The sequence below is a fragment of the Lipophrys pholis genome, assembly GCF_963383615.2.
Source record: "Lipophrys pholis genome assembly, chromosome: 12".
Classification (NCBI taxonomy): Eukaryota; Metazoa; Chordata; class Actinopteri; order Blenniiformes; family Blenniidae; genus Lipophrys; species Lipophrys pholis.
The window spans coordinates 26,848,780-26,864,391 of NC_137641.1; the positions used below are offsets into that span (position 1 = coordinate 26,848,780).

Genomic DNA, 15,612 nt, shown 5'->3' on the forward strand with positions numbered 1-15,612 from the left:
AAAGAAGGGGATATAATTCTGGTATATCCATGAGGTCGGGTGGTGCTTGTTTGGCAGTTGATGCCATTCTTGTTGTCCTCACGATAATCATCCCTGTTTTAGAGTAAAACAAGTTCAATCGCCTGATCAACGCGGATCTTAACAGGAAGAACAAGCACGACAGGAAAGACGAAAGGTTACCCCAGAAGTTGGTTAACTAAACCCTTAGGGGGGGGCTCCCTCCCACTGCTCCCTCCCACTGCCCCTTAATGTTCCTCAGTATTCAAAACGTGCGCGTCTCAGATCAATCGTGACTGGAGGTATTAGTATTGGTGGAGAAGCTTTATTGATTGGGCAACCCTGCAGTGACACCCCCCTCCACACACATACATAGTGCCGGTTTTATTTTTTTTCTGCCCCTCTGTGCGCGCGCAGAAGCAGCTGTCATCGGGTGGTAGCGGGTGCGCGCACTGCCTGCCTATAGCGAGACTATCCTGCTAGATTATGCAGCAGCGGCGGAGGCAGCAGCTCCTGGCCATCTTGTATCACACAGGAAAGATGAGACTCTGAAAAAGGAGGGGGTGAAAACGACGACGACGGGAAAGGGTTTTTTTTTTTTTTTTTTTTTTTTTGATTTCCCTCATATGCGGCGGATGACACGCGATCAACCCGACGAAAAGGCGAATATAAGGGAAAGAGTCACGTCCGCCGCCGCCGCCGCGCGCGCCGAGAGAAAACACCTCGTAAGCGAGTGGTGTGGATTATTCCCAGGACTGAAACCATGAGCTGGGGGTCAGAGCTATGGGTGAGTCTCGGTGCACGTCCTTATCATGTTGATGGATGTAACGGTTCGTCTGATACAATGTGGCAATGCACCATTTTTTTTTCTTTTTTTTTTCTTTTAACGCGCGCCTCTTTGTGGTCGTCCAGCCTCCGCGAGCGGCTAATTTGTAGCGCTAATCACTGAAGCTTATTCCTGCGGTGGGGAGATGAAAATCCTCCTCTAAACCTTAACCCACTCTCCATTTCTCTCTTTTTGTTTGACCCTCTTCTTCTTTTTTTAGTTTGCGTTTGTTGATTCGAAAGCACGCGTTTCTGCACACCCCCCCCTCTTCCCCACCGACGCCAAGTTGTTCGGGGCTGCTGCACATTTGTGTTGCAGTGATGTTTGTGTCATAAAGGTGCAACAAGCAGGTTAAAAAAAACAAAAAAAAACTGTCCATGGTCACGGCTGGGAGAGGAAGTAGATGAGGTAATGCCCTCATTGTTATCTGCAATGCAAAAAGGTTTAACAGACAGTGGTGGACATCCCTTTTCTAGTTTACTCACTGGTTATTACGCATTTAACAAAATCAAGTCCGCAACTGGAGATTATTTACATGACACATGTGTTCTTAATAGCGACAAACGTTGGATTTCCTTAGCTGGATATGTGGCGTTTGACAGCATAATATTCAGTTCTTCAGTGGTCTCTGTGGAAGCAATGTTAAAAAGACAATACTGAAATATTGTGACAGCATCATCTGAGGCAGCAATACACAAATTAGAAACAATAACGTGAAAGGAAAGATAAATATGTATAGTACAAGTCTAACAACAACTATTAGATCAAAAACCAAGAAGAAAAGGGAGTATTTACAGCAACGACGACAGCATTAAATCAACTTTACCAGGAAGTGTCATATATTTAACACCTGGATATACACAGTTATGTACATGATGTATAAAACATACTAAAAATCCAAGCATCTATGCAAATAGCACAAATATTCAGACACACAAACTTCACACAAAGCAACAGTATAGAGTTGTCCTCATTCAGTTTCTGGGTGTTTGTGTGTCCAAGTCTCAAACTCATTGGCGAGGGAACGTTGCTGGCAGTTTATCTCATGGCGACACAACGAGAACAAAATAAAAATAAAAACATAGATTTTAGATGTTCCTCTAATCTTGTATTCACATTGCGTTTAGTAAAATACAAACACATACATTTTTGATTGAAAGTATGTATTTTATGAATGACTTATTCTGCTGCTGCTATTTCTTTTGACACTTTTTTTTAATAGAATACTTTTTTGAAGGCAGAAGGAACTAATATTAATTGTAAATGACCACATTTTATCATATTTTTGACAACAGATTCCAGCTACTCTTTTTACATAACAGGAGCTTGACACCCTCGATCTGAATTGAAGACTGAACAGGCAGTCTTTCCTAATTCTATCAAACCTACATGAAGAAGCTGCCACTTCCAAGAGTGTAGCTGAAACTTCCAATGGATAGAAGTACAATGGTAATAGGCCTAGTATTGATTTGTATATATCATAAATATAACAGTGCCTCTGTCTGCACACTCAGTGGAATCCAGCCCATTAGTTTCTACTATTCAATTCACTTGTGTTCTATTTATATTGCACCAATTATATCCTAAACGTCACACGGCACTGTGGTGCCTTTCTGAAGCACCAGTTGAGATTGAGATAGAGAAGAGACAGAAAACAACAACCAAACAAGGTGATATCAGAGGGACAGCTAATCAACACACGACTTGATGGGTGTAGGAAACAAAAAGCGTGAACTTCCAGTTCCACTGAATCAGAGATCCTGCAGGAAGCAAAGAGGGCACGGAGAATGGTGGTGACTTGCATTTGAATATGTGAGAAAGTTGGCATTGCCAGGACGCACTTGTAAAAGAGATTATTAATCTCAATGTGGGTCTGCTGACTAAATAAAGGCTAATGAATGAATGAAATTTGATTGAAGTGTGACACTGTGAATCCCACCGCTGAGGCTTGATCATGGAAATGCATGAACATGACATTTATGTTGGGGAGTTATTTCATTTTGTACGGTCATGGTTACACCTATTTATTGATATTTCTCATGTTGATCTCTTCTCATTTTGACACGTGGAATCTGGAAATGTTGTTAAAATCCGCTACATCTTAAAAAGGATTAAATATTCAGTCTATCTTGCTGTCAGTTGGTTTGTGTTCAGTTGAAAAAGACCTTTTAACCTCAGCAGTGGTTGAAAAGAAGGTCACTTTTAACTGGACCAATGATCAGGCAGACATGTATACCCCTTTTTAAAAAGAATAGATTTTACTTACAGCTTTTGTAATCGTTACATCCTCACATCTGTGTTAATTAATCTGGTTAATTCTATCCCTGGATTATTTTGAACCACCAGTTTCATTTGAATGTGAGTGAACTCAAACTTCATCCTCTGCAGTCATCACACATACCGCTAAATTTATATTAATATAGAGTGCATTTCTTTGAATTGTTTCCCCCTCACGATTGTTCAAATACATGGGTTCTAGTGCACTTAATCTGGCTGCTGTTTTGAATCCTAAATATAACATTTTTGATTCATTACTGTACAAAACCCTTTGTGAGCCGGAGTAGAAGTCAGGAGTTGAAGCACAGTGACCTTACTATTCTGAATTCCTCTCCCATGATGTCACTTTTCATCCCATTGAAATTGGCTTTCAAGGATTGTTGAACTCAGTTCAACCTGGTCGCTCTTATCAAGCCAGTCACAGTGTTCCTGGTATTTCCCCACGTTCACATTCACACACACACACGTGTATAACAGTGCATCATGGGCTACAACAAAGCGGTAATGAAGATTACAGGAGCGTGTTCAACTATCTTTACCCCTTGATAATTAGCGGTTACGGGAGGTTTGAATTCCTGTTGTCAGGGTTTCGTTTCAGGGGCTCACGCTATGATTTTGTCGTGGAAACGATCCGCTGGCACACGCCAGTCGTCCTGCGGTCTCCGTGCTGACAGACGTCCTGGCAGATAAGCTGGCTTGTTGTTGCAGGATCTTCTGACGGCGTTGTTTTTCCGGCATTCGTGTGTTTAACATGCAATAACTGTATGCCTGCGAGTCTCTACATGGACTCGGCTATTTGAACCCGCCAGGAGGGTCACGTTATATTGACATAAACTCACGTTGCACCTCTTTTTTAGAGTAAATATGTGTAAGCTGCAGCAGGATTTCTTTTACACAGGGTTTTGAATTTGTTGACTTTTTTTTTTATCTGATGGCTACAGATTCTGCCCAGTTATTTTTTTATTTTTGCTTGCACTAATGCAGACTTCAGTTCAAAGTTAATAATGTAGGTTATGTTTTTCATCTCTACCAAAGCAAAGGGGTCTGGGGATAGTTAAATCATGGGTGTGCTTTCCTTTCTAAGAAAAAAAAAAAAGGCGGGGGGGGGGGGGACTGTGCCAAATTCTCCAGTAATTTACCTGGTACAAAGTTCACAGAGGAAAAAAAAACAAAAACACTTGTAGTACACATTCTTTGCATTTCTCAGTGTTGTCCGTGTATTTTTACTTTTTCAACCCCAGTGTTTGATGGAGGAACACTATTGGACAGGTAGTCATGCATACAGCGAGCGCAGCCCAAAGACACTTTCATGTGCTCACTGAGGTCTGGAAAATGATTTTCGACGGAGCTTTTTGTGTGGAATAATGTATTATTCCCAGATGCTTACCTACTTTTTTTCCTTGAGTGGTCTGAATGAAATCCAGACACTTGTTATTTTAATCCCAGTCCCTGGAACTGGAAAGCGTACTGAGTTTTGAAATGTCCTTCTGGTGGCTGTTGCCACTGGAGATTCCTCACAACTGGCCATGTTGTTGGTACAAACCCAACGCGTCAGCCGCCACACGTTTATATAGAGCAAAGTCAGGATGTTTGTGGGTTAATCTACAAGTACTTTTCAGTAGGTTGCAACCAGTATTTTCTTTTTTAAGCCGAGTTTCCGATTTTTTTAAACACAGATAAAGAGCAAATTGGCAGATTTAAAGAGCTAAATCCATCTGGTAACCCTCAAAATGCATTTTTCTTAATTCTTTACTGACATTGTTAACCTTGTATCACATAAAATATCGCAATAATTTGTCCTCATTTGAGTGTAAATGGTTCATCCGATAGAATCAAGTGAGTATTTTGGATTTGAGATCACAATACTTGTAGTTACTGTGTCCATGTTGGGATTTCTGAATGATTAGCTGACGCAGCATGATGTATAAAAGATGGGACATCATGTGCATGACAACGTTTTATCATACTGTTGTTCCTCGCTGCAAACAGGAAAGTAAACTATGTTTCAGGAAGTGAAGTCAGAGCTGTTAAGGGTTTCACAATCTCTCATAAACACGACTGCGGTGTGGTCTCGAAGGCAACTGATATTTTGTGACATTCACAAATTCAGCACAACTGAAGCGAGACTTTTTCCAGGTTTAAAGGAGCCGCATCAGATTGTACCCATCAAGCGGTTTACCTGATTGCCGACTGTGTCTTTTCTTTGCCACGAGAAAAGAGTTTTCTTTGCTTAAACTGATTCAATAAACAAGAATGATGGTGGTGGAGCTGTATTGTTTGGCCTGTTGAGTCACAGGACAGTGAGTAACACAACATTCAGTTCACTCCAAAATGTGGAATACCTTTGGTGCAACATCATTGTACTGATTATAGTATTCACAAACATCCTAAAGACAGACTGTGGGAATGTTTGCTGCCATCACGCCGGCCTTGAAACAGCAACAAGATACCAGTTGAACAAGTGTCGGAAAAACAACATTTGAGAGTCTGATTGTGTCTTGCAGCATTGAATCCAGACAGCAGCCCGACTTCACACTCGTCTCTGCACATTGAAATTCTCGGCGAGTTGGCACCAGCGCTTCTGCCAGATTCTTAGGAAGCGACAGTTGTTTTAGTGGATCTGAATCACTGGCACTGCACAGCGAGGAACCCTCAAACCCTCTCGTCTGCAGGCGTTTTCTGCAAATGCAACCAGGAAACAAGGAAGCGGATTGTGGTGAGACATGTGACCCTCTCACATGTGGAAGTACAGTTTCAAAAGAAAAGAAATGACATTATACATACGTTATATATACTGATTACTCTGTCACTCACTCTGGAGGCATTATACTGAATAATCGGTCTACATGAAGTCACATTAGTTTCACTTGCTGTTGAGAGGAGTTCTGAACAGCAGAAGACCACATTATTTCCTCTGGGTTGGCTCAGATCTCAAGTTGGCTCTCTCAACAGTACCCATACAACTAATAGACCAAAGGTACTTGTACCACATGTAGGTTATTCTCAGAAGATTTACTCACAGGACATGAATAGTCAAGGAGCTCAAAGTTAAATAAAAAAAAAAAAAAAAAAAGAAGTTAAGCACATCCTTTCTGTTTCTGTTTAACAATGTGGACGCTATACCTTTCCACTGTGACCTTCATGAACCTTTTCACTTCTCCTGTGACGTTGGGAACCAGCTGTAGGCTGCTTATCACACATTTGCACACAGGAGTCCGCTGACGCTGGATGTACAAGTACGCAGACACAGAATTTATTGGTGAGTCACCATGGACAAAACGGAGACTCTGGTGAAAGAGCAGCACCTTAAGGTGAGTCAAACTGTATGTGGGAGTCCACGTCTTGGTGTTCATGGGTGGTCTTCCGCTCAACTGCAGACGTTTTTGACTCTTTTCCTTGTTGGCATCTGTATTTGCAGCATTTCAATTTGGGTGCTCTTGTCGATTAGAGTACTTTATGGGGAGACTTTTTTAAGAGAGAGAAAATTTCAATCAAAACCTCATGGCATCGTTTGAGGACAGACATTGTCTGCAGCCGAAAGTAACCTGGTGCTACATGTGTCTCACCCCCACCATCCCCCTCACTCCCCTGGGGGTCCAGCTCCAAACCCCTACCGCTCACTTGACATTCAAGGCACTTCCAGGACCGAAACCCGAGCCACTGTGTTTCCTTTCGGCCAGTGTGTTGGAGTCAGCGGGGGTCAGTGTCTGAACCCTCTGGCAGACTACAACAAACCTGGCCCGTTAAATCTACTCATCGCCACCCACCTGCTGACTCAGTGATACCACCCCGAGTCCATTTTATCCACTTTCTTTGAACCCTGGCGACGGTGAAGCGGTGATGAATGGATTCACATTTGATCCGAAGGCTGCAGGGCGGGGCAGAGTGAAGGGAGGCAGACCCACAGATGGGGGGGATCGTGGCACAGTGTGATTTAATTGTTCAAGTGGAAATTATTTACCCAAACCTTCTTCAGTTGGAAATGTAACTTTTCATAGTTTTTCCCTGTATTTTATCGTCTTTAAAAAAAGGTTTTTCTCAGCGCACGTACACTCTCCTCTCCTCCAGAAAGCTCAGTAGGAGAGGTCTGAATCTGTTGTGTCATCTTGTCCCTGAAAAATATGACTCAATCCTTCCCACCACACGCTGTTGCAGCCTCTAATCGGCAGCCACCGCCTCTTCTGTTATTTGTAAAGTCACTCTGTAATCACTGCTGGGACTGTGGAAATCCTGCAGCCATTGGGCCGCACTCACATGAGCGCCTATATATTGTCACCTGTAACTGTCCATGTTCACCTAAATGCTGCCGCGTTATTCGACATACTGGAAGTGTGGTTTGTTCTTCAGGCAGTGAGTTTCAGTGTTGGGTGTTTCATGTGTTGTCAAGGTGACGGATTGAGAATGCAGGGCAGCAGAACCTTTTATGTAAACGTGTGAAACGCTGTGTGTTTTCAAACTCCTGCTTTATCTCCTGTAACTTATGAAGCACTAAGATAATCAGCCACACATATAAATATAAAAAAAAAAAATACAGTTATTGACGTAAGTTAATGCCTGACTGGTTATTATGGCACTATTTTACAGGTCCAGCCCATTCAAGATGAAATTGGACCGTATGTGGCCCCTGAACTAAAATGTGTTTAACACCCCTGATATAGAACATATACATTGGTCACTTCCGATTTGTATATTTGATTCAGTATTTCAGTTAATATTCTCATCGGTGTGTCATTTGTTCACCGTTTGTTGCTGCTTACTGTGAGCAGTTATGCAGCTGCAAAATTTCCTTTGGTGAAAAACGTGTAAGATCTATACTGTTTTTATGATTTTCTGCTCAAATGTTATGTGAGTAACTGTCAATACTTTTGGAACATTTACCGCACGGCTTTAAAATGCAAGGATATTATTTAGAAAAATAACATTGAAACACAACGGTGCTAATACCATCTTTTATGAGTTCCTGGTGAAGCTTTTAACATCGATAAACAAAAAGAGTGCTTGGACTGGATACACAGATTTGTTTTACTTCTCTGGGTATTATTCAGATGTAAATGGATTTGGCACTGCAGATGTTTGCAGTTGCCATCTAGTGTGTGTGCTAAACTCCTGAAAGTGTAAATCGTCATCTCTTTTGTGGCCATGAAGTCAGGGAAGGTTTTTGATGCTTGCTTGTGAGGCAGCAGTGACCTGTTATTTTGCTTGATTGAAATCCCCTCTTTTTTTTTTTTTTTTTAAACACTGCCAGATGTGGTCAAGAGACACGGTTGGTAACCATGCAAACCTTGTTATCTGTTAGTTTACGGCTGCCTAATGTGAAATGATTCAAAGCTGTAATGAAACTGGATGCAGTTGGCAGTCATTTCTCTCCTGCTGCTTTAAAGTCTCCTTAACTGCTGTGGATGTTTCCAGATTCCACCTCAGCCCACTTGTGCGTTTCTTCAAAATGTCTCACTTGCTCTTTTCTTCTTTCGCAGTCATGATGACTCACTGATTTAATAAACACAAACATTTTTCCCGTTTAGAGATGAGGCTTCCCAGATCTGCACGAGGCTGTATGGACTTCTATTTCATTGTTGGGGCCAGTTTGCGGGGTGGGTGGAGATTTATTGGTCTGCATGACACTGGACAGAAAGGGCAGAGATCATTGATTGCACTTTGAATGGTTATGACAGGAAATGTCGGTTGCTTCTTATTTCGGCTGAAGAATATATCGCATATATTATCATCACTGGATTTCAACGATTGGAATCTGCATATGACCTATGCATTCATCAACATATTAGGCTTTGATTTGGTTGAGAACGGTTCCTATTTCATTTATTCATCAGCTGGTGGCAGCAGGCCAGAAGGCAGAAGCTCATAAATCATGGAAAAACTATGAAAAACAACTTTTTAAAAGTAGCCCAAGAAGAGAAAGGGCACTGTTAAGTATACATCAACATCATATGCTTAAGTCTTTATTTATCATTGGTTATATCCTGTGGTGTAATGGGTACACTCTAAAAAATTTTATTTCTTTTAAAGCAGCCCAGAAACACATTTTTTTTAGAAACAGTGGCATGATGTAAGACGATTCTATTTAGTGAAAATCTGTCCATAGTATTTGTCTTTGAGGCGGATCATGTAGAGTGGCTTATGGATTCATCATCCCAGGGAAAATAAATGGCTCTTGGATACCGCTGTGGTGCATCAGGGGGATTCAGATGCTGACTGGAAAATCCCCTTGACTACACCACTGGTAATATCACAGTCTCATTAGTTGACCACATATCACATTATGAGCTAATGTCAAGCGTTTCTAATTTTCATACATTCTCGTCAGCAAGGTCTGTCCTCACTCAGTAACCAAAACAGACTTCCTCACATCAATCATAATCTCACATTTCCTCCTGAATAGGTAGTTAGGTGTTTCCCTACATAATCCATATTGAGTACAAAGAAAAAAAAAGTACCTGCCACTGTTTTTGCCCAAATGAAACGCACCAGCAGATCAGAGTCCCGCCAAGATGACTCATCTGCCTGTCGTGTCAGGAAGCGTCATCGAAAGTACCATCTTCGACTCATACCCCGAGACCAGACGTGTTGGGTGGAGTGAGAGAGCCGCCACATAATTCACAGATCTTGGCTAGGAAACTGCCTCAACCAGAGATTTCAGTTCATGTAAAAAAAAATACATGGAAAGTACTTAGAAAATCCTCAGAGGCTCAAGCATCAGTGGAAAAGAGAGAAAGTGAAGAGAATATCAGTTTAAGTCCCTGTAGCCTACAACATTGTCTTTTTTTTTTCCCCATTCAGTGGAGTTTGTAGCAGCTGGGGAACTTGAAAAGTGGGAGTTAGAAGAGGAGGCGGTCCAGCTTATCTTTCATCTCTGGAGTTCCCATGTATTAGTCTTTATAATGTATATAAACTAATAATTAAAGACCTGCTGAATTCAAACTATCTCCTGACAGTTGAGTGTTACATCCATCAAGCATGATTTATTATTTCTGTCAGCTTGAGCAGATAATACATCCCAATATGCAAATTCCATACTCCCTTATCTGTAGGTAGGGTCCGGGAAACTGGAGCCGATCGCAGCAGACATTATTCAAAAGGGAGGGTGAACCCAGGACAGGCTGCCAGACACCATTTCACATAACAAACCCATCTTTTGGATTGTTTGAGGGAGTCTGAGTCCATCTGTCCGTCTTGTATCATCCATCTTTGCAAAGTCAAGATACACATTCACCAGTTCATCACAGGACAAACACAGAGAGTAAAACGATCACCCAGTCACATTCACGCCTACAAGCAAATTAAAGTGACTCGTTGACCTCAAACCTCAAAAAAGACGATATGTTAAGCTCATAAAGCATTGCTCAGTTATCTGCATTTAACATGCTTACAGGACAGTTTTTGCATCAAATTTTTATTTGCAGCGTTTGTTTGTAGTGCGATGAGTTCTTACGTGCATCAACAACAAAACGTCTACAACTTTGTTTAATCTGAGACCAAAGTGTGAAAGATTGTGTGACTGGTTTGCACTTAGCTAAATGGAGCCCTACTGAAGAGCGGCTTGTTCTTCAAGGGAAGTCATCTACTGTTGTTTTTTTTCTGAATACAAGCCACAGAGAGTGAAAAGCCATTCAAACATGTGACGTCCTACACGGCACTGACAAATCTATTTATGAACTGTAGACTGTAATCAAGACACCCGGTTGGGTCAAAGCATAAAGCGCATAAAAACACGAACATGTTTAATCTAGTCTCTCCTTTACTCCCATAATATTTGCCAGCAGGCATAATTATAAGCCAGTCCTGTTTGTTTGTATGTTGTTCTTCTTTTTTGGGGGGGGGGGGGGGGGGGGGGGGGACGACGACTGCATAAGCTCTGTGGAATCCATGATTAAACTTGAAGACTGACACCTATTGGCAAAGAAGTATAGTAATCTTGAAGGTTATAATTTGAAGCAAATGCAAACAAAGCATGTCGTCACTGTGATGTTCAATAGAAAAACAAGACACGCTGACATACTGTAGCACGTCTGCCTCTGACAGGAGTTTCACCTGCAAACTGATTGGACTATTTGTGGACAGCAGGAGGTCACGGGTGTCATTTACATGCTGAGGACAGTATTAAGTCCCAGCTTTAGCATTTTGCATGTTTCATGAGTGTTTACCTACAAGACAAAAAGAACAGGACATAGGTCAAACTAACAAACAAACAGGCATGATACTCTCTCCTTTTGTTAGTTTTTAAGGCTGTTTTTAAACATATGGGGTGAGGACAGAAGCAGAAAGAGAGAAAACCCCTCTGACGTTGGCATAAAAAAAAAAAAAAGTTGACATATTGACTGCTTTTATAAGTTTAAGAAATTCCACAACAATGCTGTGCACTTGAGTGCTGTTGTGGGATTACTGTGGTCATATTTTTAACAGGCTGAGAGTTTCTGGTATGGATGAAGATTTTCTCCCTGCCTACACCAACAAGGAAATATTGCAAGGAGTCACTTTCCTATCCCGTGGTTGTGTCATTCAGTCGCCTTTGGTTTTGTGCTGCTTTCACAGTTGAATCACACATAATTTTATGTGTTCTGTTAAATTGCACATTTTAACAAATGAACACTGTCAAGTTTGAACATGCTCTTCTGTATGATTCATATTTGTTTTGGATCAAATAGTTTAAAACTAGTTTGGCTTGTGGTGTTATGGTGGCGTAATGATTATCACATCAAAAAATTGGATCATGTCCGGGTTTGCATGTTCTCCTCATGCAAGCGGGTTAGGGTTGGGGTTATGGATACGGACAAATGTAAACAATCTGCATCAGGGCTCGCCATATGTGATCGGATCACGTGAAACACACGTTAACGCCATGTGTGTGTGTGTGTGTGGGTATTTGTGTGTCAGGATGTACCCTGCCCTTTTCATAATGTTAGCTGGAAAAGGCGATAGAGAGCAGCCCAAGATTGGAACTGAACCTACTAAAATTTGCTGCTTATTAGCATTTTCTTTCCCCAGTATGTTTGAAAACTATATTTATTATCAAACATGATTAAAAATGTGGGCCACTTACATATTCGGTCCACACCAGGCCAGCCATTGAGCTGATGTGGAATAATTACTCAATCAGTTCCCACTTGCTATATCTGTCTGTAACCATTCAACAGGGATGGGAGATATTTCGTCAAAAGGCCAATCTGGAGAACTTCTTGTTTCCTGACTAAACGGGGGATTATATTCGCCTGTTGCTGATAACCTGCCTTGTTAAAGCAGATTAGTACGTAAAGTGTCACCGCGACACCTTCATTTTGGGAATATTCCAGAGTGCAAAGTTTGCCTTCATTCCATTGAGTTACGTAAGCATTAAAGAGCTTTACCCTCACCCACCCTCACCCCCTGCAAAAGAACAAAAACAGCTCAGCGGGAACAATGGCTAATGTGTGTTTACTGGCCGAGCAGGATTAATCCACAGAGCAGCCTATTGGGTGCTAAAGGTAGTCAGGAGGGCGGCCTAGTAATCAGATTAATAACAGCGCCATTTAATCACGTTCTGTACTGGTAACGACATTTGTTCTCATGATAGCGTTCGTTCTGACTGGTCGCATAGTGTCGATTGATCCTCATGAGATGAAGATGTTCTTGGATATATGATATCTTTGGATTCTGCACTTCTGTACTCTGGATTGTAAACTTTGTTGGAATCTCATTTGCTCCAACAAGACTTGTTCTTTTGTTTCGCCTCCCCCCACCTCCTCTCGGATGGATTAACTCAGTTTGTTCTTCTCCATATGTTACTGCATTAAAACCATGAGCATGTTGCGTCGAAGAAGCGAGTTTTTTGTCTTCCTGGACAACGCGTTTTCTGTGAAACCAGAAAAAGAGGAGCCGAAGGAGGAGCGCGAGCTGAGTGCGTATGAAGAGTATCTGCAGGTGCTGCTGCAGATGAAGATGACCAGTGCTGTAAGTGAGCAAAGAAGTGATTCCATTTGTCTAATTGCCTTTGTCTTTGATTTGGTCGAAGTGGGTTCACCAGACTGGCAACACAAGAAAAGAGAATACCTCTTTAGATGATGAATAAATGCTGCAGGTTTCTTTTTGATGTCCGTGAGTCTCCGTTATTATGACTCACAGCTGAGAGGCAGCAATTTCCTGTTACTTAACGGCCACAAAAAGGTTCTCTTATTGAGGAAACCAACGGCTCAACCGTAATACTTTTTACCAGCATTAATAGACAAAGGTAGAAGGTTACATAATGGTCTAGGCCATGTTTTGGGAACATGATACTATGCGTGTAAATAAAAATGTGATAGCAAATGAAAGTCATATTTTCCATTGAGTTGTGTAAGTGCGTGATGTATGCAATCTGCTCAACACCCAGGAAGTTTGCCTCAAAGTGGCACTGTGAAGTATTGCACAAGGTTTTCCATTGACTGAAAGTGTTTCTTCACTCGACACCTGAATCAAAGTTTTTGATTTATTTAGTGCGGTCTGAGCAGCATTAGCGCAGCAGTGGCAGCGACTTCTTTGTTTGCTTACACAAGATGGTTTCCAGGGCTTTTCGAACATTTGGCTCCCCTCTACTTTCATTCGGCAGGGACTAAACAACAGTGAGTGGGACTAAATGGCTATTTTGTGTGAGCCTAGGCCTTTGTCTTGCTTTTTGGCCATTGTTTCAGAAGAGCTTTGAAGTGTCGTTTTTGCATTTAAACTGTTTTCTGTAATTTAACTGTTGTTCTCGCCATCCTACTTAGAGCCCTTTGTGTAGTTCTTGTAGTTTTGATCTTAAAACTAAATCTAAAGGATAAAAATGTGCTTCCAACTGTGGCCTGAATATCCAATACAAGCAAAACAGGGTTGCTCTGTATCTAAAAATAGTATTATTTTGTTTTGTAAGCATTCAATTGGAATCTTTTTAAATGTTCAAGTGAAGCAGACTTGGAGTTTGATAAATATCAAAACAAAAACTGCTTTTCCTATTTATCCATACCATCAAGAATATTGCCGGACTCCCTGAGATCCCACAATAGTGGTGTTGAGACGGCCGTGTCCAAGCAGGCATGGAGAGGAAATGTATGAGCACTACACTACACGTGTGCGCACGCCAACACACTTTCTTAAATTTCAGACCGGCAGAGGCGTTGTTGCTATTAATATCTACATGGCATGCAAACAAGCGCTCTTACACATAAGGTCACCCGCAGCCCCAAACAGCTGCTCATATTTTGCGGAAAGTTTTGCGTATGTTTGCCTCCGAGCATGTTTCTTCACACTGTATTCACGTATTCCCTGGCAGGCATGAGATGACCCATCCTGAGGAGCAATTATTAATGTGTCTTTGTCAATGTCAATTCAGTTGACACTCTTTGGCAATCAAAGAGTAAAATATGTGTTGGTTGCTTTGAAGCACAAGATGCATAAAGACATTTATTTTCTGTATTTGTGTGTTGAATTCTCATTGAGGGGCTCGGAGGCTGTCGACCCTTCAACCTTTAATAACCCGGAGTTAAATAGCTGAGGGCAGCTTATTCAGTGAACCACCATCTTTGTTTATGTGTGTGCACGTGCACGTTGGTATACGCGCGTGAGGCAGCCGCCCCTCTTTCCTGTGACTCTTCTCCGACACAGGGGTTACACCAGGCTATGGAGGCATTGTTCCGCCTCCCCTTCTTGGACAAAGACCAGTGTGTGTTTCAGAGAGGGTTTGGCATCTCCACCAAATATTTGTTCTTGCTGCTGGACGCCCACGGTGCTGAGACGCGGCCAAATGCTGCTTTTCTCTGTCTGTGGTGTGTCCGGCCCTGCTGTGGTCAAGCCGTATGCAGTTGGGAAATTTGCATTGTAAAGTAACGTGCAAGTAACTGATCTTTCATGAAATTATTCTGAATCACTGAGGTTTCTGTGAGCTTGTTCTTATGAAATTGAAACAGTATGAGAGCTGCTGCCTCTCTGTTAGCTTCAGCAATAGCTGATGCAGTGTCACTATTTCACTAAATTCCTGCTGCATAAATCTCAAACTAAGTCTACTACTACTAAGTAACATAAACCATGAATGTGTTTCCAGCGTACCTGTAACGAATTAGTTCATAAATCAGAACCGGCAACATCCACATGGTAGAGCATGTTCATCCAATTAAATGATTAAACCCAATGAGCCCAATCATAAACAGACCCAAACAGAGCTGAACCCATGGTGACAAAAAAATTAAAGCTAATTTAACTTTCGAAGTAACTAGTTACGTTTTCTTACAACTCAGGCCCCGTTTATACAACACGTTCAGGTGAAAACAGATGTGTGCAGTTTCATTACAAAAACATCCAACAGTGCCACCTGGTGGCCTGGCATGGTAAGTAGTTTTCTGCCGTTTCCGTGTAAACGGACATCGTTTTCAAAACGTTGCCATAAAAATCCTGAAACTTTTTTGCAACAAACAAAATTGTGAATAGATAATTCAATTATTTATTTGTAACTGTAATTGGCAGGACTTCTGGATGAACACGGTTTCATAGTTCCAACCTTTTCATCTCCACTG

The 15,612-nt window shown here is 41.6% G+C and overlaps 1 protein-coding gene across 11 annotated transcripts in view; it reads left to right on the forward strand.

Moving 5' to 3' along the window:
- The first annotated feature begins 444 nt into the window (after nucleotides 1–444).
- fnbp1b (formin binding protein 1b) overlaps nucleotides 445–15,612 on the forward strand; it is a 65,222-nt gene continuing 50,054 nt past the window's right edge. For 6 of the 11 annotated variants that reach the window (XM_080476629.1, XM_080476636.1, XM_080476637.1 and 3 more), the window contains exon 1: nucleotides 447–784. In XM_080476629.1, coding sequence (XP_080332755.1) covers nucleotides 761–784 — 24 coding nt within the window. In that variant the 5' untranslated portion in view covers nucleotides 447–760. Of the gene's footprint in view, nucleotides 785–6,303; nucleotides 6,412–12,634; nucleotides 13,043–15,612 lie in introns of those variants that run through there. The other 5 variants (XR_013935844.1, XM_080476623.1, XM_080476624.1 and 2 more) reach the window with 3 other exon arrangements.